We start from the raw sequence: 27,585 nt of genomic DNA on the forward strand, positions 1-27,585 counted from the left end.
CAGTAAAATTTTAGGTTCATTTTATTATTTTATGAGCGGAAGTAAGCACAAAATTTGTTTTATTTTTTTTTTTTTTGTATTTTGCAAAATGAAAATAAAACTCCTCAAAAAATTTGCCAAAATTTATGCTAATTTAAAATATTTAAAATAAAAAAAATATAATTTTAGTATTGAAATATATCACTTTTGGAACTAATAAATATTACGAGCACGAAATAAATTTTAATTTATTTTGCAAATAAACATAATTCAAATAATTTTAATAAAAAAATATTCAGAGAGGTTTTGAACAGTAGTAGGAATAGGAATAAACGGGGTACTAGCCCCCAACGATTGATCTTTTTTGCTGCAACAGACCCTAAACGAACAGAACCGCATTTTGAATAGGGGAGAATAGGTCTCGACCCAGTGATATTCTCCTGGCCAAGATCAAGTCAGGGCAGTCACAGAGAATGTGACTGGAAGTTTCGTCTGCTTCTAAGCAGAGTCGACAATCTATCTCTTCGGACAGATCTATTTTGTTAAGGTGATAACGCAGTTCATGGTGACCCATTAAATATTCCATCAGCAACCTCAAGGATACCTTACTATAATTTTAGGGATGAACCAGCTCCTTAGCCTGATGGTTACCTGGAATGTCGCGCCAGTAGCGACTTCTCTCGGCTGAAAACCATTTATCAATCAGAGACCTAGTTGTAGACAAACTTAATCCACAATATGGCTCCATTCCACAGATTTAAATGGCAGATTCTGACCTCGCAAGACCAAAGGTTGAGCTTCTGCCCTGCCAAATTTTAAGCTTAGAGCGATACTCGAAAAAGATGTAAAATCAACCAAAAATTCAATTATTTAAAAATAATCAAAAATTTTGTTATTATAATTCACTAGTGTTCGAAACAACCCTTTTAACAATAGTTTTTATTAAGTAAAATAGTCACTACCGTCAAAACTGATACTAAAATCAGAATTAATATGAAAAAATATATATATAATTTTCGGTTTTTATTATCATCATCATTTTTGCCATCATTTTAAGACCCATAAGATCAGAAGTTCCTTTATAGACCCATAAGTTCAGTGTCTTTCCAATGTGCATAAATAATATCCTGAATTTTATAATTTCAGATGTTCTTGTTGCTTAAGGTTCTATATGTAGTAGAGTGTTCAAAGCAGCAAGCGAAGGTGTGAGGCTTTAACCCACGAAAATCATTTTTTGGGAATGTATTGTAGAAAGAATCGCAACAGTTAGAACATAAAGGTCAATAGTACTGCAAAATTTATTCCGATAATTACAGTCCAAAAAATGTTCGGCTCTATTTAAGCAATAAATCTGATATTATAGCTATAATAGTGCTCAATAGTATTCTTCAAACAAAATCAGCAACTCCAAGACGAAAAAGGTATTTTGCGCAACTGATGCAACTAATGATAAAACTAAATTAGTATACTATGTTCAGACATACCTTAATTTAGTAAAAATCTTAATTTCATCTTCGTTTCAGTGAAATTAAGCTGTTTTTTTATACAAAACTCAGTTTTAAGGCTATAACGAAATTAAAGAAAATGGCTTTAAATTCGTTGAAACGAAGACTGAAATTAATAGGGAAATTTTAAATGTAACTATATCCGTTTAAAACTAACGAAAATGAGACATTTTTTTTTAAATAAATGTCAGTGACAGTTGACTTTAATAAAACCGGGAAAATATTTTGAAAGTAGTGCAAATGTTTAAGTTTGAATATACAGAAAAAACTGTGACTGTTATTAATTTAAAATAAAGTGAAATTAATAATTCCCATACCTGAAATTAGCTAAAGCTAATAAAACTATTGAAAGCTGTCCTTTATAGTTATAATAATCAACATTCAAAATTTCCCAAATAAAAATGGTATTTGGAGCATATAATTTTTAATATTCGATTTGTAAACAAAAAACATATGATTTCCTTCATTTGGGGCAGTATGAACACTTTCAAAATTAACTTAATTTTATTTCTACGAAATTAAGAAAATTTTGCTATCTGAACATAGTATTACTTCTCTTGTCTGATAGGGAAATGTTTAAAATAAACAATTTCCCCTTTTGTGGAATCTTACTTTTTATACATCTGTTTATTTAACACATATGTACTTTGTTGGCAATGACTAAAACAATAAGTTATTTAAAATAATTTTAAATTTCGTGCTTATAAATAACGACTGAAATACACGTTAAAGTCATTGAGAATAGCCGCTGGTAATAGCCGCTGTACATATACGCAACCGGCGATTTCTATATTTTTAAGCAAGTTGGCATCACTAAATTTTGACACAAATTACTGCAGAAAACACAGTAAAAGAAATTCGATTGCAAAAGAAAAGATTGTGCTGCTCATTAAATTCATGTTTTTGTAATTTAATTATATATATGTTATAAAGAAGTTAAGATTTTTGTAGTGCTGTAAAGTTAAAATAATAAAACATATAAATATGGAAGCTGTGCCGCGTTTGCATATGCTTTGGTTTGCGTTAAAGTCGAGTCCGGAGGGCACGTCTTTCGCCAATTTAAAAAAGGTGAAAATAATTATATGCAAGTAATATTCTGTTTGATATAAAAAATAATGACTAGAAATACAATATAAATCTAACAGAAATTCAAAATATGCATTACCCGCAGCATCAATATGATATCGTTTATATTAGTGGGACATATTTCACTGCTTCAATTATTTTCTATTAAAATTAATAAAACCAAAAATGTATTGTTAACAAAAGATTTTGTCATAAAGAAACCATATCAATGTATTTTTGTTACACAAAGGCTTCGAATTTCACAAATGCTAAATGCTAAAAAATTCTGTTGCTGAGTCATCTGATTATTATCTTTTTATTGCAATTTTCGGTTTCTCTTTCCACGCAATTTCGTAATAAAAACAAACAAAACAACAATCCAATAAACAATTATATTCAGTTAGTCATAATATTTGTTTTTAATTACAGTATATTGCAGAGGTGTATCAAGAAAATCCCGATGCCTATTCGAAGGATGTATTTGCATTGGAGACGCTACGCAATCAAGCCATGCATCCCACAAAAGATGGTTATGCGATAATGAAACGTTATTACTGTCAGCTGCATTCGCTGCAAAATCGTTTCCCACAACTTGCAGGCAATAACTTCTTCACTTTTACCTGGAAGGATCTTTATCAAAGCCATGTACACGAAGTCACAGATATGCGCTTTGAAATGGCTGCTGTGCTCTTCAATATCGCCGCATCTCATACACAGGTGGGTGCTTCAGTTACGCGTGGTGATGTAGATGGCATGAAATTGGCATGCACACACTTCCAATGCGCCGCCTGGGCCTTTGGTGAACTACGTGAACGCTACACTAACGTCAACTCTGGTAATGACTTCATGACAACTGAGCTTTTGGTGTTCATGCAACAAGTGTCCTATGCACAAGCACAAGAGTGCATTTTGGAAAAATCACTCATTGATAATCGTAAACCTAATATTGTGGCCAAAGTGACCGCGCAGATAATTGTGTATTATGGTGCTGCGTTGGCGGCCCTACTGACTGGAGGTGATGATGGTCCAGTGTCACAAGTGATTGAAAGTTCAGTTTATAAATTGTGGAAAAAATATGTACGCTTCAAAATTGCATATTTGAATTGTATATTGTTTTTATACCAAGGACAGCATTCCGAAGAACAGCAAAAAATGGGTGAACGGGTTACCTTATATCAGGTATGAAAAATAATCTTTAAAGTTTTAATTTAACTTATTATAATAAAATGTCTTTAAAGGCTGCCTGGGATAAGCTGGAGGAAGCACGTAAAGAATCGAAAGGGTTACCAGATCAAAAGGAAATAATGGAGTCTCTAGTTTTCACGGCTGACGTAGTAGAGGCGAAACGAAAAAATGCTAAAAATGAAAATGAATTCATATACCATGAGGCAGTGCCTGAACTTACAAGTATAAGCGCAGTACAGGGTGCGAATCTAGTTAAAGGTACACCATTTAGTGTAACTGATCCTGAAGTTTGTGGAGAAGATATATTTGCGCGTTTAGTACCAATGAAAGCGCATGAAGCAAGTTCGTTGTACAGTGAAGAAAAAGCAAAATTATTACGAAAATATGGTGAACGTATAGAACAACATGAAACCGAATTAGCTACCTTCATGAGTTCCCTGTCTTTAGATAATCTCAATATAAATGAGGAAAAAGCTAACAAAATACCACAAGGCATAGTAGACCGCTGTGCAGCTTTAAATGCAAATAATAATGCTATTCCAGATTTAATATCTGCTATGTCACAGCTTGCAGAAATATGTACAGATGTTGAAAATAATCTCAAAGAAATGAGTACTGTTTTAGCAGAGGAAGAGCGACAGGAACATGAATTTCAAACGCTAACAGGTGTGAAGCGAACGCCTAATACACATTTCATAGAACTTACTAGGGAATACCAGAAATACACTGAAGCACACAGTCGTGCTGGTGAATCAAATGACACATTACGCAAAGCAATGGAACTTCATGTTAATAATTTAAAAATACTCTCACGTCCATTGCAAGAGATACAACAATCAGTTCCGAAACTTAGCTCTGAACTGAATACCGCAGAGATTTTTAAAGAAGTCAAATTAATTGTGAATAAAGTAAATGAGATGAAGGCACAACGTTCTCAATTTCATGCAGATTTACGTATCGCTGTCAATGATGACGACATAACTTCTAAAGTAATTGCACACGGATCCGAGGAGGGTCTAGAAAATTTATTTGAAAAAGAAATCAGCAAACATGAACGTTTAACACAGCTAATCGATCAAAATCTACTAGCACAGAAAAATATTTTACAAGCTCTGACGGATTCTTATGCTAAAGCAGCACCAGTGCTAAAAACTTTAGCGGATGTGAAACATAAAAGAGATTCTTTCTTCTCTTCATTAGCTGCATCATATGATGTTTATGAAGATCTTCTAGCCAAATCTGCTAAAGGCTTGGAATTTTATAAAAAACTGTCAGGTAAAAAAGTTTATTTCTCTAAAAATAAAATTGTTTACAATTTTTTTTTAATCGACAGGTAATGTACAAAAACTACTCACCCGTTTCAAATCAGCTCGTGATGTTCAATCAGAAGAGCGACAACAACGTTTAAAAAGTGTTAGCAACAATAAAACTCCGGTACCCAATATGTTTGTTCCCCCAAACACTAACACAACTTCAAATACGCCAAAATTACGCGATTACTTAAAATCCAAAAATGCTACTGCTACTAGCACTTCTAACACAGGACTAACAGATAATACATTAAACACAAATCAAACAATATCTGCAAATCAATATATACCACCGGTAAGACCAAGTCCTTTGGGTTCAGAAAATCCTACTCAAGCTGTATGTTCAAGTAATTACTATCCAACTGCTGTAAATTCAACAGCACCAAATGAGCCACCACCACCCTACAGTTTGCAACAAACGCAATTCTATAACCCCAGTGCACCGGGTTATAATCCTATGCACCAACAACAACCACAGCAATATATAGCACCACCCGCATATACTTTACAAGCATCGCCAAATTCACGTTTTACTAATCTAAATGAGAATATGGCAAATATGTCACTTGCCAACAATTATAATTCAACCCAACAACAATTATTGCAGCAGTATAGTCAAGCTAGTAATGCATTACAACAACAACTACCCATGCAACAATCACTTCAACAGCAACATTTATTGCAACAGCAGCAACAACTATTGCAACAACAACAAATGACGCAACAACAGCGATTACAACAGCAACAACAACCTTTACAACAGCAACAACAACCTTTGCAACAACAACAACAGCCTTTACAACCGCAACAACAGCATTTGCCACACCCACAACAGCAGCAACAGTTATTACAACCGCAGCAACAAGCATTGCAACAGCAACAACAGCCTTTGCAACCGCAACAACAACTTTTGCATCAGCAGCAACAGATATTACAACCGCAGCAACAACAACTTTTGCAACCTCAACAACAACAGCCTTTGCAGTCTCAGCAGCAGCCATTGCAACAACAACAGCCATTGCAACCACAACAAACATTGCAACAGCAACAATTATCAGTACACCAGCAGCAACCACTGCAACAACAGTTACCGACAATGCAACAATATGCACATCCACAACAATTGAATTATGACGCTGGACTAATGCAACGAAATCAACTGGTAAATAACACTAATGCTACATCCAGTAACTCTAATTTGCCACAGCAATTTGTTGGTATTGCAAGCACATCAAATCCACAAACTTTAAGTGGAGTTAACGCTGCACAACAACCTATATCGAGTAATACAAAACAAATAGGAGGCATGCCAGCTACGCCTTACAACAGCGATCAGCTGTCACAGCAAACAATAAATTATCCAACACCGAATCTACAACAACAAAATAATAGCATCAATACTAGTAAACCTAATGCAACTATATCTTATGATAACCAGGCGAATATGGTAAGAATATATTTTGAAATTCATTAAAATTAAATTTTCTCTAACACAGAATATTTTTTTAGGGTCAACAACCGCTCTCCGCTCAATTGCCAAATCAAATAAACGCAGTCTTTGGCCAAACTCAAAATATTCAAGGTTCCTTACAACAAAATCCCATGCAACAAATTCCACAAACACTGCAAGCACCATATGTTGTAAGTTCACAACAAAATATGCAAGAATTGGCTGCTAAGAATATGATGGCTTCATCTACATCTACTACAACGGCTAACACATCTTTCAGTAAGTACGGCTCTATGACCAAACATCCTGGTTATAGTTTCAACCCACAAACTGGAATTTATGAATATGGCAGCGGATATCAACAAACAAACAATGCAAATAAACAATTCTATGGACAATATACATCAGCATTAGTTTTACAGAATGCGACACAAGTTGCAACCACAGATTCTGAAAATGCAAACAAAATGAATATTGCAACTGGATTTGAGGTGAGTTTATAGCACCTAATTAACATCATTCCACAGAACAAAAAATTATTTATATATATATTTTTAGTCTCCTGTTATATCTCACACAAAAGGCCATGTCACAGAAAATAAACTTGATAACTTACAATACTATACACTTCCATATGGCTATCAATCAAATGGTACAGCTCACCAGAACGTTCCAAATTCTGCTGCGCCAAATGCAATGCCAGCTGTTACTAATCTAAATGCTCAGCAGCAATTACAGGACCCGTATACATCACAACCACAGCAACAAGCACAACGACACTCCACTTACATGCAGAGTGGCAGTGCTGCTATTGCTAATACACAAACTACCAAAAGTGCAGCTGAGTACGCTTCAAGTTCTCAGCAAGGCACACCAAATAATATACAAAAATCGAATACGGAAAGTCCGAATGTTACCAAAAGTGCTACAACCGCACCAGCTGCAGCGAGGAATGTAAAAAAATCCTCCAATATTGATTTGCTTACTGGTATAGATTTTTCCGAAACTGCGACTAATGTACCAGCACCTATTCTGCCAGCACCCATTTTAAAACCAGAAATAGTCGCCAGTCCTGCACCAAGTCAAACAGGTGCAGCAACAGAACCGCAGACAGAAGTGGTAGAAGAAATAAAAAAACCAATTGAGGTATTTAAATTATACATTTTTGTAGAGGTATTATAAATGAAAACATTTTTTATAGGTGAAAGATATTAAGACCGTAATCCCCAATGAAACCGTGCAATCAACCGTATATTCAACATCGTCAGTACCATTGCAATTATCAACGCCTACCGATGCGCCTATGACACGTAAACTAAGTTTCGATAATATATCGATTTGCTCCGATCTAAGTTCACTTGATAATAACTTCGATTGGGATTCTGTCTCACAAATAAAAGCAGATAAACATTCCACAACAACGTCCACAACATTCCTACTGAAACCATTCGATCCTTTTACCGATGATAAAATACTAAAGTACTTTCACAAAGAAGTTGAACGTTATGAAAAATTAATCGAAAGCTTAAATATAAAAATGTTGAATGGTAACACACAACTTTCTGCGAAATGGAAAGAACTTCAAGATATGTTAGCTAAAGACATGAACAACCGTACAACTACAGTTGCAAAATTATTTCCAGAGAAAAATCGTTCATTGGATTGCTTACCGTACGATCATGCACGAGTTAAATTAGAAAAAAATACCGATGATTACATTAATGCAGCTTATTTAAATGTAATTTTTGTTTTTAATGAAAACTTTAAATTAAAATTAATGTGTTTTTATTTATTAATAAAGAATCTTGGTTTTGGTTGCCCAAATTTGATTATTGCGCAAACACCACAGCAAAACACAATACACGACTTCTGGTCAATGGTTTGGTCACAAAAAGCACGCACTGTTGTATGTTTACATACACCAAATGAGGTGAGATATTTTCTTTCTTTATAAAAGTTAGTGAATTTTTGCTCATAATAACATTTTTTTTAGATGCTCGATCCCTATTGGCCGCAAAATATTAACATAGAAACACATTATGATGATTATACCATAAAATGTACTGAAATTAAAACATTGTCATATTGTACGAAATATAGTATAAAATTGTCAATGCATGGCGCTGATCCTATAATTGATGTGTCCGTTCTACAAATTAAAGCTTGGACTAAAGGGTATTTATGAGAGTTCCAAATATAATTCATGCTGTTCGAAATTTCAAGCATTTTGATGTCTGTGTAAGCTTGTACTCATGCATTGTTAGATAGACAGCCAGCCGCTCAAAAAATATTCGAATGCCATATGGAGTTCGAGTAGCTCAATTATTTTCGAGTATCTCGAACATCTTCGTTCAATATTATCTTAAGTTGCTCGGTCAATGTCGAGTAGTTAAATGATTTTCGACTAACTTGATCAAGTAGCTTAATCATCATCATATAGGTCAATCATCTGCAAAAGTGTTGAACATCTTCAAGCAGCTCGAATATATTAAACACCATATGAAGTTCGAACATTTTCTATTAAATGTATATAAAATATATATTTTAAAAAAAAATAAGCGGAAACATAAAGATTTGCTTTTCGATCATTATCTGGTTGCTCGAGTAATCTTCTCATCTCGATAATATAGTGCTCATCTAGCCAGATTCAGATTTCGGTACTTATCCACTGCTTATCCCCTTATAACGGAATTAGGCAACATCTCTCCATGGGAGATAATGACGTTCTTAACTGCTACTCGTTTATGGAACTAAAGTGGGTATGTCACAACAATCCTCAAAGTATGCAGTGACGTGATGACAAGTTCCTAACCCGTTTTAAAATCTAATCTAATTTAGTACTCATCTTTAAGTGGTTCGTTCATCCTTAAGTATAGCAGTTCGAACATCTTCGAGTAGCTTAAAAATCTTCGATTCGGATCAATCTAGATGTTCGAATTTGAGTATAATCAAGCTTCTCCAACGTCGTTATGCTCGAACATTTAAATCATTATTTATTATATCTTAAATTTTTTTAATGTAAATATTTTTTTTCCCCATATAATTAGTATACAAGCTCAACTCATTGGTATTGCAAGTAATGCCTTGAATGTGCATCAGGAAAACTGTTTGGAATTCAACACTTCAAACTCTCCCTTAATAATGAATTGTTTAACAGGCTCTGAACGCTCTGAGTTAGTTACGATAGCACTTTGTGCCATTTTAGCTACACAAAATAAACGTCCAACTCTGATAAGTATGTTAACTTTTTATTATATTATTTTTTATTAATAAATTTTTATTTTAATAATTTTAGATATTGTTGATGTTTGGTATCATATTTCGTGTCAACGGCAAAATGCTTTACGCGATTCAAATACGCTGGAACAATCGATGCAAATTGTTTTGAGTCATGCACATGATGTGCTTAATAAACGTAATTATTTTTTTTTTTTTTTTTGATAATATACTTTAATTTTGTATAATATAACCTATTCTTTCCCACTTAGGTGGCATTATGACTTCATATCAAATGAAGATTGCACCACAAGTTGCTTCTAAAGAAAAGGAAGAAATGAAAGATCCACTTAACGAACTAGATCCACTGTGGAAATTAAAATGAAAAATTCAAACTACTACAAAAATAAATATAACTGAAGGTTTGAATAGAGTTGAATTGACTCAACTATAACTGCATACAGTCTGAAAGTGAATAAAAATAATTATCTGGATTTAATTCAATTTAATTTTTATTTGAATTAATTAATTTTTTTTATATAAAATCATACAAATGCTCCTTAAAAGTAATATTTTTAATTATTTCGAAAGTATCTACAGTTGTTCTAAGTAAATTTTAATATCAAATGTTTAGAAATTTTTAAACTTGATGAATGTAATTCACTTTAAAACATATTAGGAATAGAAAAAATAAAAAATAATTTTAAAAGCTTTGCTTAGGTATTTATAAAGGGAATTTTTTCAACTTTTTCAAAATTGAATTTATTCTAACTGCGCTTTAAAAAAAGGCATTCCAAAAGAATTAACTATGCGATAAATTACATTTGATTCAAAATAAAGATTTAGAAATAATCTATTTGCTATCAAAATAATAATTTTCAGTTGATAACGAAATGCAAAACACGATAAAAGATATCAAAAAAACTATTTAGATTGAAATCAACAATTTAAATAATTGAAAAATCTGGCAAAGCAAAACAATAAATGCGACCTAATAAAAATAATCTTTTTTGCGTATTAAAATGAAACAATTCCAAAACAGTTAAAAACTTTTCAGTTCAAAATAAAAATATTATAAAAATAAATCATGGTTTTTAGTTTTACTTTTTTTTTAATTGGATTTATCGTATAAAAAAAATTAACAATCATTATCCCAAAATTAAACGAACTGTTATATATATATATTCCTTTGTACTTCAAACTAATAACAGTTAAAATTGGATTTTATAAATAAAACACAAAAATTCATTTAATATTCTGAAAGTACTACCTAAAATATTAAAATTTTTCAAGAAAATTCTTTGACTGAAATTGTTAACCTCGAAGGTATTTATATCGAAACTAAACTAAAAACTGAATTTTATTATTATAATTTAATTTTGTTTTTGAATTTTTACAAATGAAGAAAGGTATCCATAATTTTATTAAAGCAAATAAATTTTTATAAAAATAAAAAATTTAATTATATGCACTAAATATACATATATATACAAATCATTATATTATTTTACAGTAAAAAACCTAAATACTTAAATTTTGGAATTAAAATAATAAAATTCAATTAAATTAAATTTCCGTAATAAATTAAAATAAATTTTTTTTTTAACAAATTAAAGTCAAAAAAATTCAATAAATTTCTAAATTTTTTCTAAAATTAAAGGAAAAAAAAATTTTTAAAATAATTGCCAAAAAAAAATTTTTGTTTGCTAAATTTGCCTACAAAAAAAATTTATTTAATTAAAAGAGTTTTTTTAATTAAAGGGAAATTGTTTTTTAAATTAACGGGAAGTTTTAAATTAAATTAAAAATTGTTTTTTTTTTAAATAAAAAAGTAATAAATTATTATTTTTTAATAAATTAAAATCAAATTTGTTTTAATCAATTTAAATAATAATTATTTTTTTAAATAGATTAAAATTTTTTTTTTTAATAAATAAAAGTTTAATTTATTTTGTATTAATATTAAAAACTATTACAAACATATATATTAATTATATATTCATATATTATTTTTATATAAAAGCAAACATTGTTATATACAAGTGTATAGGCAGTTATTACAGTTTCGGAATTTTTTTACATATTACTTTATACATCCGGTTTTTTAATTTTTAAATTTCTAAATATTTTTATAAGGAGCTTGCTTATTATCATTTTATTATATATTTTATTATTATACATTTAACATTATTATATTATAACATTATATTACATTTATCATTATTATTATTATATTATAATAATTATTATATAAATTATGTATTACATATTAATAAGTTTCAACAATAAAAAACAAATTATACTTATTTGCTGTATTGTTTCTACTTGCTATTTTTAAGCCTTGTATTTTATTTTAATTTTAAATTAAAATTTAAAAAAATGTATAGCCTTTAAATTTTAATAATTTTCACTTTTATTATTCATTTAATACAAAATAAATCTTGCACCTTGTGTAAATATATTAACGTAATAATAATTCAGAATCATTTTTTTGTTCCAAATAAATATCTGTTAAATACACCCAATGCCGTGAAGTAGAATGCACCCAAAGTCGTAATCGCTCCAGTACACCAAAATTTGGATCTATTGTTCCCACGGCAATACCATCGTCATTAAAACTCCCGACAATATAAAACCCATCCCTAGTAACGTTATAGCGCTGTGCTAAAGTTGTATCAAATATTCGATCGCGCATAGGGAGTGGCAAAATTTCCACCGTTGTATCATAGAAACGTTCATCAGGGTGTTTAACAGTTCCACTGCGAAAAATATATCGTGTCAATTCAGTGGGTTTGACAAATTGAAAAATTATGTTGTCATTTTTCCGTGGTATACCACCATGGAAATAAGATTCTCCAGAATAAGCTAATTTCATTGTATAACCATGTATAGTTCCAATAGAAGTTTTTGTGTACGCAGTAGGATTCTTATGGTGTTTATGAAATCCTATTCTCTTGTCTGTAGTGTGATTATTATCAGAAGTTCGCTTATCGAATATCATAGCAGGTTTTACAGCACCTTTTTCAAACAGCAGAATATGTTCATGTGACCATAATTGGGCAATAAGGAAATTGCATAGTTTATCGCTCATATTATCACTGCATAATTTAGTTTCAAGATATTTGTATAAGAGCAAATGAACTGGTTTATCCTTATAGAATAATTGAAAATATGTTGCAAGATATGGCAAATCACTTGTTTTAAACAATTTTCCAATAAAATCATCATTACAGAAATCTAACCAGAACCACTTCTTTTCATTGAAATGCTCTTTATCCATAATTGCTATTATCGTTGATATAAAATTTTTCCTGCTTACAGTGTTATCATCCAGATGAATATAGTATTTGCCTATAACAGAAATAAAATTATAATATTACGTATTGTCTATTTATTATTTACAATATAACATGTGAACACAATAATCATATCAATTCATTCAATATTGTCATTCAATGAATAATAAAAAGATCTATAAAACATACAAAAATACAAAATACGAATCAAAGAACGAGGATCAAAGAAATCGCATAGAGTAAAAATAGGATCTTGTTTTATAAGTAGACTTCTAAATGCAATACAATATGAACCATATAATAAAATAGTATCGTAACCAATACTTTAAACGGCTGAACTGAATAAGTTATCCCAGTTAACATGAAGATCCAGTGCGGATTTCTGACTTCTTTCTTCTGTAAACCTGATCCATACATCTACAAACAAAATTCATTATACATTTCAAACAATTGACTATAAAACTTTCTCAACTAATTTCTGGACAAAAACACGCTTCAAAGCCAAAAAGCCGGGTTTACACTATCCATTAACCTATTGCTTTGATTCAGGATCATACTACTAGCCTCGTTTTTGAACAATTTTCTTAATACTTAGAACCGGGTATATAGCCAGGAAGAGAGGAGCCATACACGGATTTAGGTCCCCCAAAATTAATCGAAAAATTATATACATATATACATATTCATTATTAATGTGTCATGACTATTTTATAAAATAAAAAACTATTTTAAATTAGTAAAAATATCTAAAAGAACCCATCCCTCTAACACCATTACAATAAACGGGGTACTAGCTTCCAACGGAGCGGAGCACTGTGATCATGACTGATCTTTTGTGCTGCAACAGACCCGCCTTCCGAATAAAGGCCAGGATGTCGACCGTTGAAGACCTCCCAATGTCAGAAGGGGAGAGTAGTACTCGACCCAGTGACCTCCTCCTGGCGCAGATCAAGGATGGGCAGTTACAGAGAATGTGATTGGAAATCTATCTCTTCGGACAGACCCGAAGAGTTAAGGTGATAACGCAGTTCATGGTGACCCGTTAAATATCCTACCAGCAACCTCAACTCTGTTGTGCTGTAGAAGGATATCTTACTATAACTTTAGGGATGAACTAGCTCCTAAGCGTGACGGTTACCTCGACAGTTGCGCTTGTAGCGACTTCTCTCGACTGAAAAGTATTTATCAATCAGAGACCTAGTTGAAGATCAACTTAATCCCAAATAAGGCTCCGGTCTACAGATTTGAATAGCAGATTCTGCTCTCGCAAGACTGTCGGCGGACTCATTACTATTGATTCCTGTGTGATCAGGCATGGCACCATTAGAAACTTTTGTTTAAAAAAATGAACTCAAGACAATTAACGTTTTAAATAGAGTAATTAATGAGAAAAAAATTAAAGAGAAATTAAATTAAAGATAGAAACCGAATTAACTAATTTCATTTAAATTATTAATTAAATAATTGTTGTTGATCACATACAGAATACATGTATAAACATTATTCAATAATAAAATATTTTCCATAAATTATTTATATGCACATACCTTTTACACTTACATAACCCATCAGATATGCTATATCCAGATTTTGTTTACTCCAATTTTCAATATCCGTGAAATCCTTATATGATTTCTGTAATTCCTTCGGATAATATTGTGGTGGTGGTGCGATTATGTCAATAGTACCATTTCTAGTATACGGACTAAAAAATGTATTTAATAGCCTAACACTTGCGATAGCTCTATTAAGATTTATATCTGCTACAAATATAACAATTAATGAAGCTTTTTGTTCCATTTCATTCATATTTGTCAAAAGGTCTTTCAATTTATTTAACAGTTCAATTTCCTTGTTTCCTGGTGTTAATATAAATCCCAGTACAAAACTTACTTCTTCGTTATGATGACTGATTATATAAACCGGTTGCCATACAATCGGATCCTCTGGCAAATATGGCAAGAACTTGAAAGAAATCGGTAATCGTAGATTTAGTACTTCTTTGTCAACATTGTTAGACGAGTTATGGTACATCAATGCACATATACTAGTTACGAAAACTACAACTGCTACCACAACCATTCGCAAAAAAATTCTTTCCCGGAAACGCATCTTACCATTTACGACATCATAAGCTGCAGAGATGTGAATTTTCCAGAAAATAGATGATGTATGGATTTAAATTTTTTATTTTTTAATTTTTTAGTAATAAGTTTTGACTTTTTTCTCAATGTCACTTTTTTAGTAACAATGATATTTAAGATATATATTACTATTATTTTATACTATGTCCTTTTGAGTATTTTCCAGATGTTAACCTTTCTAACTGGTCGTCCAAGCGCGAATGAATTGTTTTTTTATTTATAGTTGGTGGAATGCATCAAAAACCACCGTGTGAGACTTGAACCCACTAAAACCACCTTATGTGAATGAATATGGAAAATGTCAGCCACGTTCAGCGGATGCAACCCCGTTTCAGTAATTGAAAGCAGAGAGGATGTCATATAGGCTTAATATCTAGCGTGCTAGACGTATCTAAGCCAGAAAGCATTGATTAGGTATTGGAATGGAGTAAGGGATGTTGGTGAAAAGTGTGGGATGAATTGTGTACTAATAGGAGTGCACATTTCGTGCTGCCACACGATCATTATGTTGAGTTAATAAGCAAAAATTAAACCCTACAATTGTGATTATAATATAACATTATGCTAAATTAATAGCTAAGGTTAAGAGCTATTAATTTAGCATTCTCAGCCATAACAAACATGACAAAATACAATCCTGTAATATATCAACAATGACACACCTATAAAACTACGGGTTTAACTTAAAATATCGAAAAATATACAGCGCGCGAATTTTAAATGAGAACCTCCGAAAACTTTTCGGTCACAATGTATTACAAATGTCTTATTGATAAGAATATTGAACTGCATGTAAACTATAAATTTTGCATAATATAATTTAATTTATTATATAAATATGCTCCTTTCATTACAATAGATCGTGCTGATCTAATACGATTTGACTCAACACGCTTATTACTTTGTTCTGGTGTTTCATCTGCTCTAACAACGATAAGTCTAAACGATAAAGTCTCATAAGCTCTATGTTGAAGAAAATATTTTATCATTAATTTTTACATTAAGCGATAAATATAATACTTTAAATTAAATTGTAAAGAATTATAAATTGTGTCGTGAAGGAGAATATAATTAGTCGGGTCCTACTATCCCCTTCTGATATTTTAAAAACATCAACAAGAGACATTTTGGCGTTAATTCCAAAGTTTGAGTGTCTTCTCTTCGATTACTATCGATTACAAGTACATAAGATCTCCTAAGGTCACAGTGCTTCCCTGTACCAAAAGACCGGAACCTTGTTAATTTTTAGTCTATTTTATATACATATTTAAAACATATATCTTTTTTTAATTAAATATTTTCAATTACATATTTTATTACTTTTATTTTATTTATTATATGTACATATTTTAAAATACGAAATTGAATCTTTGTATTATTAATTCATATTTCTCAGATATATTTTATGTTCGAAATGAATTCTTTGCTTTACGGGGATGATGCAACAATCAGTTTCTTACTATAATAATTTTATTTTTACTTTCAATAATTATTAGTTATATCCGAGTTTCTATATAAATCGTATTCAAGATCACCCAATTTTCACTATCACTGTGGACATATAAGCGCATTCCTCTAATTGCGCCAAATAATGCTCCTAAGACACCGTGCGTCATACCATATACATTAAACACTCCAACAATTAAGTAACCATCGGTAGTAGAATTGTACGTGCTCCAAAAGTATGCATATTTGCTTAAACTGACGGCGGGTAATACTTCTACAGTTGTGTTGTAGAAACGATATAAAGGATTTTTCAAATTACCACTTCGAAAAAAATAACGACGAATTTGTATTGGTTTTTCAAATGTAAATTGCACGATGTCACCCGATTTTGGTGGTTGACCCCAAAAGTACGTTTCACCATAATAAGCGCGTTCAATTGAATAATCTTTATATGGAATTATGGTAGACATAACTGTCGCTGGTGGATTGGGTGAAAGCAACGATCCAAAATCATTGTCTGACAGTCGTTGGACTTTACCCTTCAGAGATGAACTTGTACCAATATGCTGAAATAATGATATTCGATAGTGTAACCAGTATTTTGCTTTTTCCTGATTGCACTGCTTTTTATCTTTATCATTGGTACATACTTTTGATTCTATGAAACTAACAAGCAACCAATCGACCGGTTTATCATTATAAAACATATGAAAGAATGTTATGAGATATGGCAGATCAGTCGACTTAAACATTTTCCCAATAAAACCTAATTGGCAAAAGTCTAAAATAAACCAAGGTGGATGATACGAATTAGTTAGAGCACTTTTAGTGATGGCAAACTTTTTCATCGTTGTTATGAAACGGCGTTGAGTTAAAATATCATCTTCCAGCTGAACGTAAAATGTACCTAATAATTAAAATAATTAAAAATTTTACATAATTTAAAAAAAACTTAAGTAGAGGGTGATCAATTTAGTACCATATATATTTTTTAAATGTGAAAGCGGACATTTTTTTACAATTCGCCCTCAAATTGATATCTGATTTTACCATGCCAAACCACCATAGAAGAATATAAAAAAAACTTAAGTAGAGGGTGATCAATTTAGTACCATATATATTTTTTAAATGTGAAAGCGGACATTTTTTTACAATTCGCCCTCAAATTGATATCTGATTTTACCATGCCAAACCACCATAGAAGAATATAGAGTCGACGAAATTATAATATAAGATACTAGTACCAGCCCGACCATTAACACCACGCAGCAAGGTACGCTTTCTTTATCTAGGCTCATTGTATGGGAGCATTGAATAGATAATTGTTAAACTACTAGTGCTAGTCCGTCCCACAAAAAGACTTAGTTCACTCACCTTCTTTGAGTGCGGTCATTGTACAGAATTTACGTTCAGGCTCAGTCAATACGTAAATTCTATGATCATTATAATATAATATAATATATGGATATAATATATAACATATAACACATAATAACATATAATATATATATTTGAGTTGGTAAGAATCTAACCCGTTAACAACGAGAACCTAACATAATATAAAAAGTATAAATGTACGAAACTGAAGTGGGGATGCAAATCGCCAACAATTAATTGCATGCCACCTTCTGGAAGATTAGCACTTCAAGACATAGGTACATTGTATTTACTTTAAATGACGAACGATACAAATACATGATTAGATTATTTCAATTTGGACGATATGTGATTTCAATAAAATACTACAACCAGTAGCGAGGCGTCAGCTTTTTGGCAAGGTGTTCACAATTTGATCAAAACTGAATTCCAACTATAACGTATTCCCCCTACTCCTGAGTTTTGTCCTTTCCACAAGCAAATAGCGTACAAGACCAACAAAACAATTTATTTAAATGTTCGCAGTCTGTGATCCACTGGTTTTTATTTACCATAAAGCTGTAGCTGCAGGAAAACGGCGACTTACCACAGATTTCGACATTTTTACATCAGGTACCAAATTCTTCATATCTGGAGTTGATCTATTCATTTTATGAATTAAAATCTTTTTTTCAGAAGATCGTTTAAAAAATGATATTTAAATCAAATCTTTAATCACACATTTATCCATTTCTAAATATTATTTTTCATTTCAAATTTCTTTAATTTTTTTCTTTACTTTTACCATTTGCTAGTATAATATTGCAATAATGACTTTGATTTTGATTTATTTCCAATCTCTATATAAGTGTAAGAAACTCACATGCATTCATTAACTCTTTTACTTTGTATTTACTATGCACGGTTCAGTTTTTTTATTGAACCATTTGCCCATATAAAACGGCAACCGTGACTTTGATTGTATTTGCACGCTTTGTATGAACTTGGGATTCAATTTAGTCGATTGAACCTCTCGTCAAATGTAAAGCGATTATCGCTTAGTCATTTCTTTTCTCTTTTGTATTTACTTGGAGGTTTTGTATAACATTGGAGGTTCACTTTTTTTATTTAACCGCTTGTACGCATTAATTTAAGAGTTATGATTATTTTACGTACATATTTTGAGGGGCTTTCTCTTTTATTTTTATATTAGTTTGTATGTTTTGTGTTGTGTATTCAATATTGAACATAGTCCCAATGTGAATGTTATTTCATTAGCATGCTTTGTAAGCAGCGCGGTGCAGTTTGTATTCTGAACCTTAGTATATTTTAAGAGGAATGTGTTTTCTCTTTTATGAATTGGAAGTAATGTTGGGTGTAACTAACATATGTATGTGCTATTTTGTTTGTATTATACGTTTTGTGTTTATGTTAATCTGTTTGGAAAAGCTATTATCAAAAATGTTAAGTAGCAAAATAGCGACATTATTTGCCTAATAAAAAAAAGATCTAAAAAGGAAGCATTGTTAAGGTGTTCAGTGAACACTCTGAACCATTCGACGCCTCGCCTCTGACTACAACATATCATAGGAACACATGGCATAATCAATCAAGGTCAAGTTTAAAATATACACATCTTGTTCGATCGCCCTCTATAATAGATATTATTTATTGCATACCTTTTGATTGTGCATAGGCCATTAAGTACGCAAAATCCAAATTTTGTTTACTCCTCCATTTAACCCGTTCTAAAGAATCATTCAGTGTTATACGCAATCTGTTAAAGTCAGGATAATACGAAGAAGCTGGTGCAATAACATCGATTAGTCCACTGTCGACGTATGCTTCGAAAGTAGTAACTATTTGTTTCGTGATGAATTGAATCGTACTCTGATCCATTTCCCCAATGAAAACTATGATAAGTGTTTCATTTTGCTCTTCTTCATTCATATTTTCTATTAGATTTTGTAATGTGCCAAGTAAATAGGATTGCTTCTCTCGTTTAACCGTTGGTATGCCCAAAACAATACTAACATCAGCGCGACCCTTACTATATAAATAAGCAGGTCGTAAAGATGCGGAATCATCGAGTAAATGGGGCAGAAAATGATAAACAGTAGGCAGACTCACAGCTGTATTTGTGGAGTAACGTTGTGCAGAATGAGCATGTGATGCATTTTTTAAAGTTTGGCGAGCTTCAGGACTCAAAGATTTCAATAAGTTAGCAGCAGGACTACCAGTTGCAGCAGATACGAACGTAAGTGAAGAAGACGCATGAATATGCAATGGTGGCTCAGTGGACAACTGTGGACCCATCATTATAAAAAGCACAACAAATGGTATTGAGAGCACAAGTGACGTTAAAAGTAAGCAATTATGCAGACGTGGTTTCAACATTTTGGTACCGCATAGATGTTATATATTCTCAAATAATACGAATAATGTTACATTTTTCAAACTTTTAGTATTGTAGTATTATTGTAGTATGTAGATTGCATCAAGTGACTGCAATACTCTAGATCAATTTAAAAAAAAATGTATATATAGTTAATCTCTACTAAGCTTTCTTAGTTTTTAAATGTGTATCCTTCATCATATATACCGCGGTTCTGAAAGTAGAAAACAATTTATTATATTTATTTAATTTTCTCTAAATTAAAGCAATCCATCACCAAGCATATTCTCTTTATTCTAATACTACATATCATCATGATACTTTAATTAGCATCAGAGTTGTAGGAATTTTGATGCGACTCCCATAGATATTTTAGAGACCAATTATTTTTTTAATATTTGAATATAGTCTTACCTAATTTTTTTCAATCAAGAAATCGTTAGTATATCGTTAAAAGATATAGTGGCGATAACTGAAAATTAACTTAATTCCTTAAATTTTTTCTAAGAACTAACGGAATAATTAAGTAATAAACGTTTTGGTGCTTTCAAAAAAACATTCTTCAATTTTTTATTTATTCATTAAATAATTATCAAATTATGACAACGAAATCAGAGTATAAACGTTTATAACCTCATTATTTATAAAGTTTTTTCAACGATAACAATAGCAATAATAGTGATTCCCAATTCATACTTTGAAACTGTTTGCACTTACTACATTGAAGGAAAAATATTCTAAAAGTGACTGGAGCTACAGACACCAATATATTTTGAAGTAAAATAGCTTTATTCCCAGACAAATCCGATATAGTTTCAATTCTGTTTAAAGCCAAAATCGTCGATCACCGCTTATTGTGAATACAACTGTCTGGCAGTATAGGTATTAATATTATGTTGTGTTTTGAGAAATTTTTTAATCAAATTTTTAAACTAATCTAGATAAAGTAAATATTAAGTCTAACTACTCTAAACAAATTGTTGACACATCAATGGAACCGCTCAGGAACTTAATTTCCATTTATTATTCATGTGATATTGGGATATTGGTAGATATATTTGTATTTCGTTTAATTTCATGCTTCACAAGGTCAGAGGTTAATGTGTTTTTATCAACTCCGTTATGTACAAGTCCTTTTACATAGAGCGTTACGATACTTTACCAGGCGTCATAATTCTTCTCCTGATATTATTCATCCAGCTCAATTTTCCATCGATCTACTTAATAATATAAAATGTAAGCCTCCATAATTTATACCTATTTATCTGGGCGACCAGAGGCGAGGCGTCGAATGGTTCAGAGTGTTCACTGAACACCTTAACAAAGCTTCCTTTTATATCTCGCTATGTTGCTACTTAACATTTTTTATAATAGCTTTTCCAAACAGATTAACATAAACACAAAACGTATAATACAAACAAAATCACACATACATATGTTAGTTACACCCAACATTACTTATAATTAATAAAAGAAAAAACACATTCCTCTTAAAATATACTAAGGTTCAGAATAAAAACCGCACCGCGCTGTTTACAAAGCATGCAAATGAAATAACATACCCATTGGGACTATGCTCAATATTGAACACTCAACACAAAACATACAAACAAATATAAAAATAAAAGAGAAAACAAGCCCCGCAAAATATGTACGTAAAATAATCATAACTCTTAAATTAATGCGTGCAAGCGGTTCAATAAAAACAGTGAACCCCCAATGTTATGCAAAGTAAATACAAAAGAGATAAGAAATGACTGAGCGAAAATCGTTTTACATTTGACTAGAGGTTCACTCGACTAAACTGAACCATAGTTCATACAAAGCGTGCAAATACAATCAAAGTCACCGTTGCCGTTTTATATGGGCAAATGGTTCAGTAAAAAAACTGAAACGGGTATAGAAAATACAAAGTAAAAGAGTAAATGAATGCATGAGAGTTTTTTACTCTTATGTAGAGGTTGGAAATAGTCATTATTGCAATTTTATACTAGCAAATGGTAAAAGTAAAGAAAAAAATTAAAAAAATTTGAAGTGAAAAATAATATTTAGAAATGGATAAATGTATGATTAAAGATTTGATTCAAATATCTTTTTTTAAACGATCTTCTGAAAAAAAGGTTTTAATTCATAAAATGAATAGACCAACTCCAGATATGAAGAATTTGATACCTGATGTAAAAAAATCGAAATCTGTGGTAAGTCGCCGTTTACCTACAGCTACAGCTTTATGGTAAATAAAAACCAGTGGATCACAGACTGCGAACATTTAAATAAATTGTTTTGTTGGTCTTGTACGATATTTGCTTGTGGGAAGGACAAAACTTAGAAATAGAGGGAATACGTTATAGTTGGAATTGTGTTTTGATTAAATGTGAACACCTTGCCAAATAGCTGACACCTCTCTACTGTGGGCGACGTCGTCCGCATTTCTCCTGTAATCCCGCTCTACAATCGTGTTTATAACAACCCTTTACATAGACTTTACTCTTAGTTAGTAATTACTACCTGTCAATAACATCCTTTTTTCCACCAGCAAGAACATGCTTTCTACCACCGGAAAAAAATTTATTTTTCCTACCGGAAATCTTAAAAATGTTTTTTGATCGTGTTTAGATTTAAATTATTTTGAATTATTTTGAATAAAGATAAAATAATACACTTTTTTTATGTTATTTTTTTTGTTTGATTTAAATGGGTTGATCATATATCCGGAGAACAGATAACCAATCAATACTTTTACAATCAACTTACCATTAACATTGGCGGTGAAAATATATAGATAAAATGGATAATGAACTATGGGGAATAGTCGTCACTAACTTGAAAGAAAAAATTAAGAATAAACAAGAATGGAAATCTATCATTCGACTGGCTTGATGCTTTCAAGGACTGACACATTATTTTAGGGAAGATCTATGTTTTATAAGCGTTAGTAACGAGTTTTAAATTTGATGGAACAATGTATGAGCTATACCTCGGAATTGACATAGTTAAAGTCGTACGAATGTATGAAAATGTTCTGGCTAGAAAGGTGTTTCATTTGGTACCCACTGATGTAAAAACATTAGAAAGAAAGTGTCCGCATCTTCAGTAAAGAGACTAAGTGACTATTGATATTATAACACACTTGGTGCTACCAACTCGCAACAACAAGCGCTGATCAAAGTAACTGGAGGAGTTTACTGAACGCAAACAAGGGCCACTAACATCAATTAAGAATAACAAAGTAAAAAAATTTTTAGAATTTTGTGAATTGTACATTAAAAATATTTTTTAGTATAACCGATTCATTTATATGAAAATAGTCTCTAAACAACGATTTTCGAGGTTTAACAGCATTAGCATGAATAAATGTTTTAGATCATTGGCAGTGATATCCTTAAGGGAAACAGCACAAGCTTTTTATATGGCTGTTGCGTTTACAAAACATTTTCCAGTAATTGTCAAAATTCATTTTTCAATTCAGTTAAATATGTGGACTAGTTGATCTTACCAAGGCTAATACATGAACTCAGCCAATTAACAGCCAATCCACATACCTTGGCAGATCATACATCAATATTGTTGAGCCCAGAGAAGTGACGGTAAGAAGGCAAAGTTGGAGGCAATTTGTAGATATCCTAAGCCCAGTATAGAGGCAACTTGGAACCATTTGACGCCAAGCAGGGGTTAACGGACTCAGCACGAAAGACGTGTTTACTTTGGAACGGAACTTATCAAGCTGAACTTGTCAATGCTTTGACAGTAGTTAAAATGTGACAATATGGACAATATGAATTTTATTCTGTACCTGTGAAAAAATAAAAAGCATTAATGTTTTTTTTTTAATATTTATTTTTCGTTAAATTCACATCGATAAAAAGCTTCGAATATACAGTATACACATATTACATATATATATATATATTTTCTTTTTTTTTTTTTGTTTTGTTAATTTTTATTTACATCGCATTTTTTTTTATTAATCGAATTATAAATATGACACCTAATCAAATTGTGTAAATTTATACTAAAAAATAAATTTTATTTGATTTGGGAAGTTCTATGAATTAAATAACAAAAAGGAGCAAATGCATTTCTATTAGCTATAAAAAAAATTATTTGGTGTGAATCAGTTTATTGCAAAAGCTTAATAATTAATAATTTAAAATTAAAAAAAAAAAGTAATGTCCACAAATTATACAGAATGTTTAAGAATTTAATTTATTTATTTATTATAATTAATAGCCTAAATTAGCACACAATTATTCCAATATAAAAATATATTAAAGAGAGCTCAATTCGTTTCATTTTGGCAACATAGATATTTTTTAGATTTCACTATACGACACTTTATACTCTTTTTCGATTTTTCAACAGTTTTAGTTTAATTATATGTAACTGAGGTCACGTCAGTTAAAGTTTAAAAACCCTTTTTTCTTACACTAAGCGACAGGTATTTATGGGCGTTCGGCAAACTAGCTGCGAATAAATGGACATGTATTTATATATAATATAATAAATTTTGTCTTAGACATCATTTCCTCGATTGTCTTCAAATGCAATGATTATTCTAATATTTCATAAAATCTTTGATAATCCTTCCTTTTGAGAAAGGAAGAGTTCCCTTAGGAAGATTGACTCCCCAGAAGAGAAGAGAAGAGAAGAGAAGAGAAGAGAAGAGAAGAAAAGAGAAAAAGAGAAGAAAAGAGAAGAGAACAGAAGAATAAGAAAAATCTTCGTCTCTCAAAAGGAAGAAAGAGTTTTATGGTGAAGGTTGACTTCTTAGAAGGGGAGAGAAAGAAAAAACTGTTCCTCTCTCAAAAGGAAGAAAGAGTTTTCTGGGGAAGGTTGAATTCCTACAGGAGAAGAGAAGAAGAAAGAGAAAACTCTTCCTCTTTCAAAAGGAAGAAAGAGTTTTCTGGAGAAGGTTGACTTCTCAGAAGAGAAGAGAAAAAAAACTGTTCCTCTTTCAAAAGGAAGAAAGAGTTTTCTGGGGAAGGTTGACTACCCACAGGAGAAGAGAAGACGAAGGAAGAGAAAACTCTTTCTCTCTCAAAAGGAAGGAAGAGTTTTCTGGGGAAGGTTGACTTCTCAGAAGAGAAGAGAAAGAGGAAGAGAAAACTGTTCCTCTCTCAAAAGGAAGGAAGAGTTTTCTGAGGAAGTTTGACTTCCCACAAAAGAAGAGAAGAGAAGAAGGAAGAGAAAACTCATTCTCTCTCATAAGGAACGAAACGTTTTCTAGGAAAGGTTGACTTTCCAGAAGGAAAGAAGAGAAGAAGGAAGATGAAAGGAGAGAAAAGAAAAGATTATCAAAGATATTTACATAATCATTGTCTTTGAAGAGAATCAAGGCAAGAATGTCTAAGACAAAATTTATTATATTATATATAAATAGATATCTATTTATTCGTAACAAGTTTACTGGGGACACAAAATTCTTATGTTTTCAAAAAAAAATTTATTATTAAGCGTTTACAAACTTTTCTTTTTGAAATTTAACTCGTTATTGTCTGAGATCCAGATATCTACGAGAAATATGATTTGCATATTTCAGCTCAAAAATCTCAAATTTTTCTAAAACCATTGAAAAATCAAAAAAAAAGAGATAGCTTTCAAGCTTTTTTAAAAAATTACTTAAAATTAATAAATTGTGAGCAAAAATATTTTTTTTTTTTATAAAAAAAAACATTATTTAGTTACACATAACACATTTATAAAGCAGTCTACAAATATTTTATATAAATTTTATTTGTTTTTTTTTAAATTGTAGTTTTAATTTAATTTTACTTTTATTTAATTTTTCTTTTTTAATTTTATTTAAGGGTCAGTTTTACAATACACACAATAAGCTGATTTGACAATAATTTTACTTTTATATTTATATCTCATTTTAGTGTCTAAACGGTTACTTCACTTAAGTAAGGTTTGTAAAACTAGCCCTTCTGAGTACCATTTCTTTATTAACAATTATTTATTTTTTTTTTATTTAGTTTAATTTAAGCAATCGCTTTTTAGTAAATGAATTCAAACAAAGCTTTCTTCAAAAATTTTATTATAATAAAATTATTAGTTCAATTTAATCAATATTTAAAATTTTTTGTTTTTAAACAGAAAAATTTATTTATTTTATTGTTGATTTAATAATTATTTTTACTGAAACCTATTAGCATACACATTTACAGCAATAAAAAAAATCACAGTAAACAGCAACAATGTAAAAATCTTAACTATTTATTTATTAATTGTTATTCAATTAGCATTAAGTTTTTTATTTAAATTATTCGAGCTTATATTGAGCTGCCATTGGAACTGATATTTATACAAAAATTTATTTAAAATTTACTTAACATAATGTGATACTAAAATACATCAAAAGCTCGTAAGCAAGTTTTTTAAGATAACTATTAAAAAATGACAGTGAGTTGTTAAAAAGCTATTTATAAGAAAAACTCAAACTTATATATAAATATTTATATTGTATCTAAATTATAGACAATAAAAAAAATAAACATTATATGTAATAATTCGAGTGTGTTGGTTTTTATATAAAAATCATTTGAATCATTAAAAATATTTGTAAAAAATTTATGCAAACATAAATTTACATGTTGTGAAATAGGCTTAGTTATATATACAAGCATGAATTCAGCAATATATAATAAATTAAATAATTTTATATTTTAACAGGCTAATTGGTCAGTAGTTAAATAATACACATTTAAAAAAAAACGTTATTTCGAATATTATCTATTTCTAATAATAATCAGGGTGCTATGTAGTACCTACTGTCCAATTAGTCCGTTAAAAAACAAAATTATTATTAAAAATATTTGGTCATTAAAACAATTAATTAAAAAATTATTAAATATAAAAAATGGAATAATGGAATACAATAAAAAGCTCTATGAAAAATTTCCCGATTCAATAAATTAAGTCTAATTGATTAGAAACCGAATTTAAAGAATTTAAAAAATAACTTCAACTTATATTAAGGTTTTAATTATTTTTTAAATTCTTATCATTAAAAACTTTTAATATATTAATAATTTTTTTATATAACAAAAACGAAATATAATAAAATTTAAATTAATAATGGAATGTTTAAAAAAATGTAATACTTGGATGTGTTCGATTTAGTTTTTTTTATTATGCTATTATTATAAAAATTTTAAATTGATTTTATTTTTTCAATTTAAAAATTGGCAATTGGCAATTGTTCTTATACGTGGAATAATTCGAGGCATAACTTATAA

General features: G+C 30.5%; 3 protein-coding genes across 3 annotated transcripts; 1 reads left to right on the forward strand and 2 right to left on the reverse strand.

Annotated features, from left to right (window-relative positions):
* Nucleotides 1–2,335: 2,335 nt before the first annotated feature.
* On the forward strand, nucleotides 2,336–10,244 carry LOC119678652 (tyrosine-protein phosphatase non-receptor type 23). Its single transcript, XM_038090657.1, has 12 exons — nucleotides 2,336–2,552; nucleotides 2,979–3,728; nucleotides 3,788–5,009; nucleotides 5,068–6,491; nucleotides 6,554–6,985; nucleotides 7,053–7,640; nucleotides 7,696–8,232; nucleotides 8,296–8,424; nucleotides 8,488–8,669; nucleotides 9,542–9,729; nucleotides 9,790–9,909; nucleotides 9,983–10,244. Exons 1-12 carry the CDS (start codon nucleotides 2,469–2,471, stop codon nucleotides 10,093–10,095), a joined length of 5,769 nt encoding a protein of 1,922 aa, XP_037946585.1. The 5' UTR covers nucleotides 2,336–2,468; the 3' UTR covers nucleotides 10,096–10,244.
* Nucleotides 10,245–12,099: 1,855 nt separating this feature from the next.
* LOC119673376 (alpha-1,3-mannosyl-glycoprotein 4-beta-N-acetylglucosaminyltransferase B-like) lies at nucleotides 12,100–15,192 on the reverse strand. Its single transcript, XM_038084638.1, has 2 exons — nucleotides 14,554–15,192; nucleotides 12,100–13,061 (listed from the first exon to the last, which is right to left on the reverse strand). The coding sequence occupies exons 1-2, from the start codon at nucleotides 15,116–15,118 to the stop codon at nucleotides 12,172–12,174; spliced, it is 1,455 nt and encodes a 484-aa protein (XP_037940566.1). The 5' UTR covers nucleotides 15,119–15,192; the 3' UTR covers nucleotides 12,100–12,171.
* A 1,341-nt stretch (nucleotides 15,193–16,533) lies between these two features.
* On the reverse strand, nucleotides 16,534–20,850 carry LOC119676012 (alpha-1,3-mannosyl-glycoprotein 4-beta-N-acetylglucosaminyltransferase B-like). Its single transcript, XM_038087236.1, has 3 exons — nucleotides 20,762–20,850; nucleotides 19,632–20,561; nucleotides 16,534–17,503 (listed from the first exon to the last, which is right to left on the reverse strand). Exons 2-3 carry the CDS (start codon nucleotides 20,347–20,349, stop codon nucleotides 16,647–16,649), a joined length of 1,575 nt encoding a protein of 524 aa, XP_037943164.1. The 5' UTR covers nucleotides 20,350–20,561; nucleotides 20,762–20,850; the 3' UTR covers nucleotides 16,534–16,646.
* Nucleotides 20,851–27,585: the final 6,735 nt, after the last annotated feature.

The sequence above is a fragment of the Teleopsis dalmanni genome, chromosome 1 (genome assembly GCF_002237135.1).
Source record: "Teleopsis dalmanni isolate 2A chromosome 1, ASM223713v2, whole genome shotgun sequence".
In the NCBI taxonomy this organism is placed as follows: Eukaryota; Metazoa; Arthropoda; class Insecta; order Diptera; family Diopsidae; genus Teleopsis; species Teleopsis dalmanni.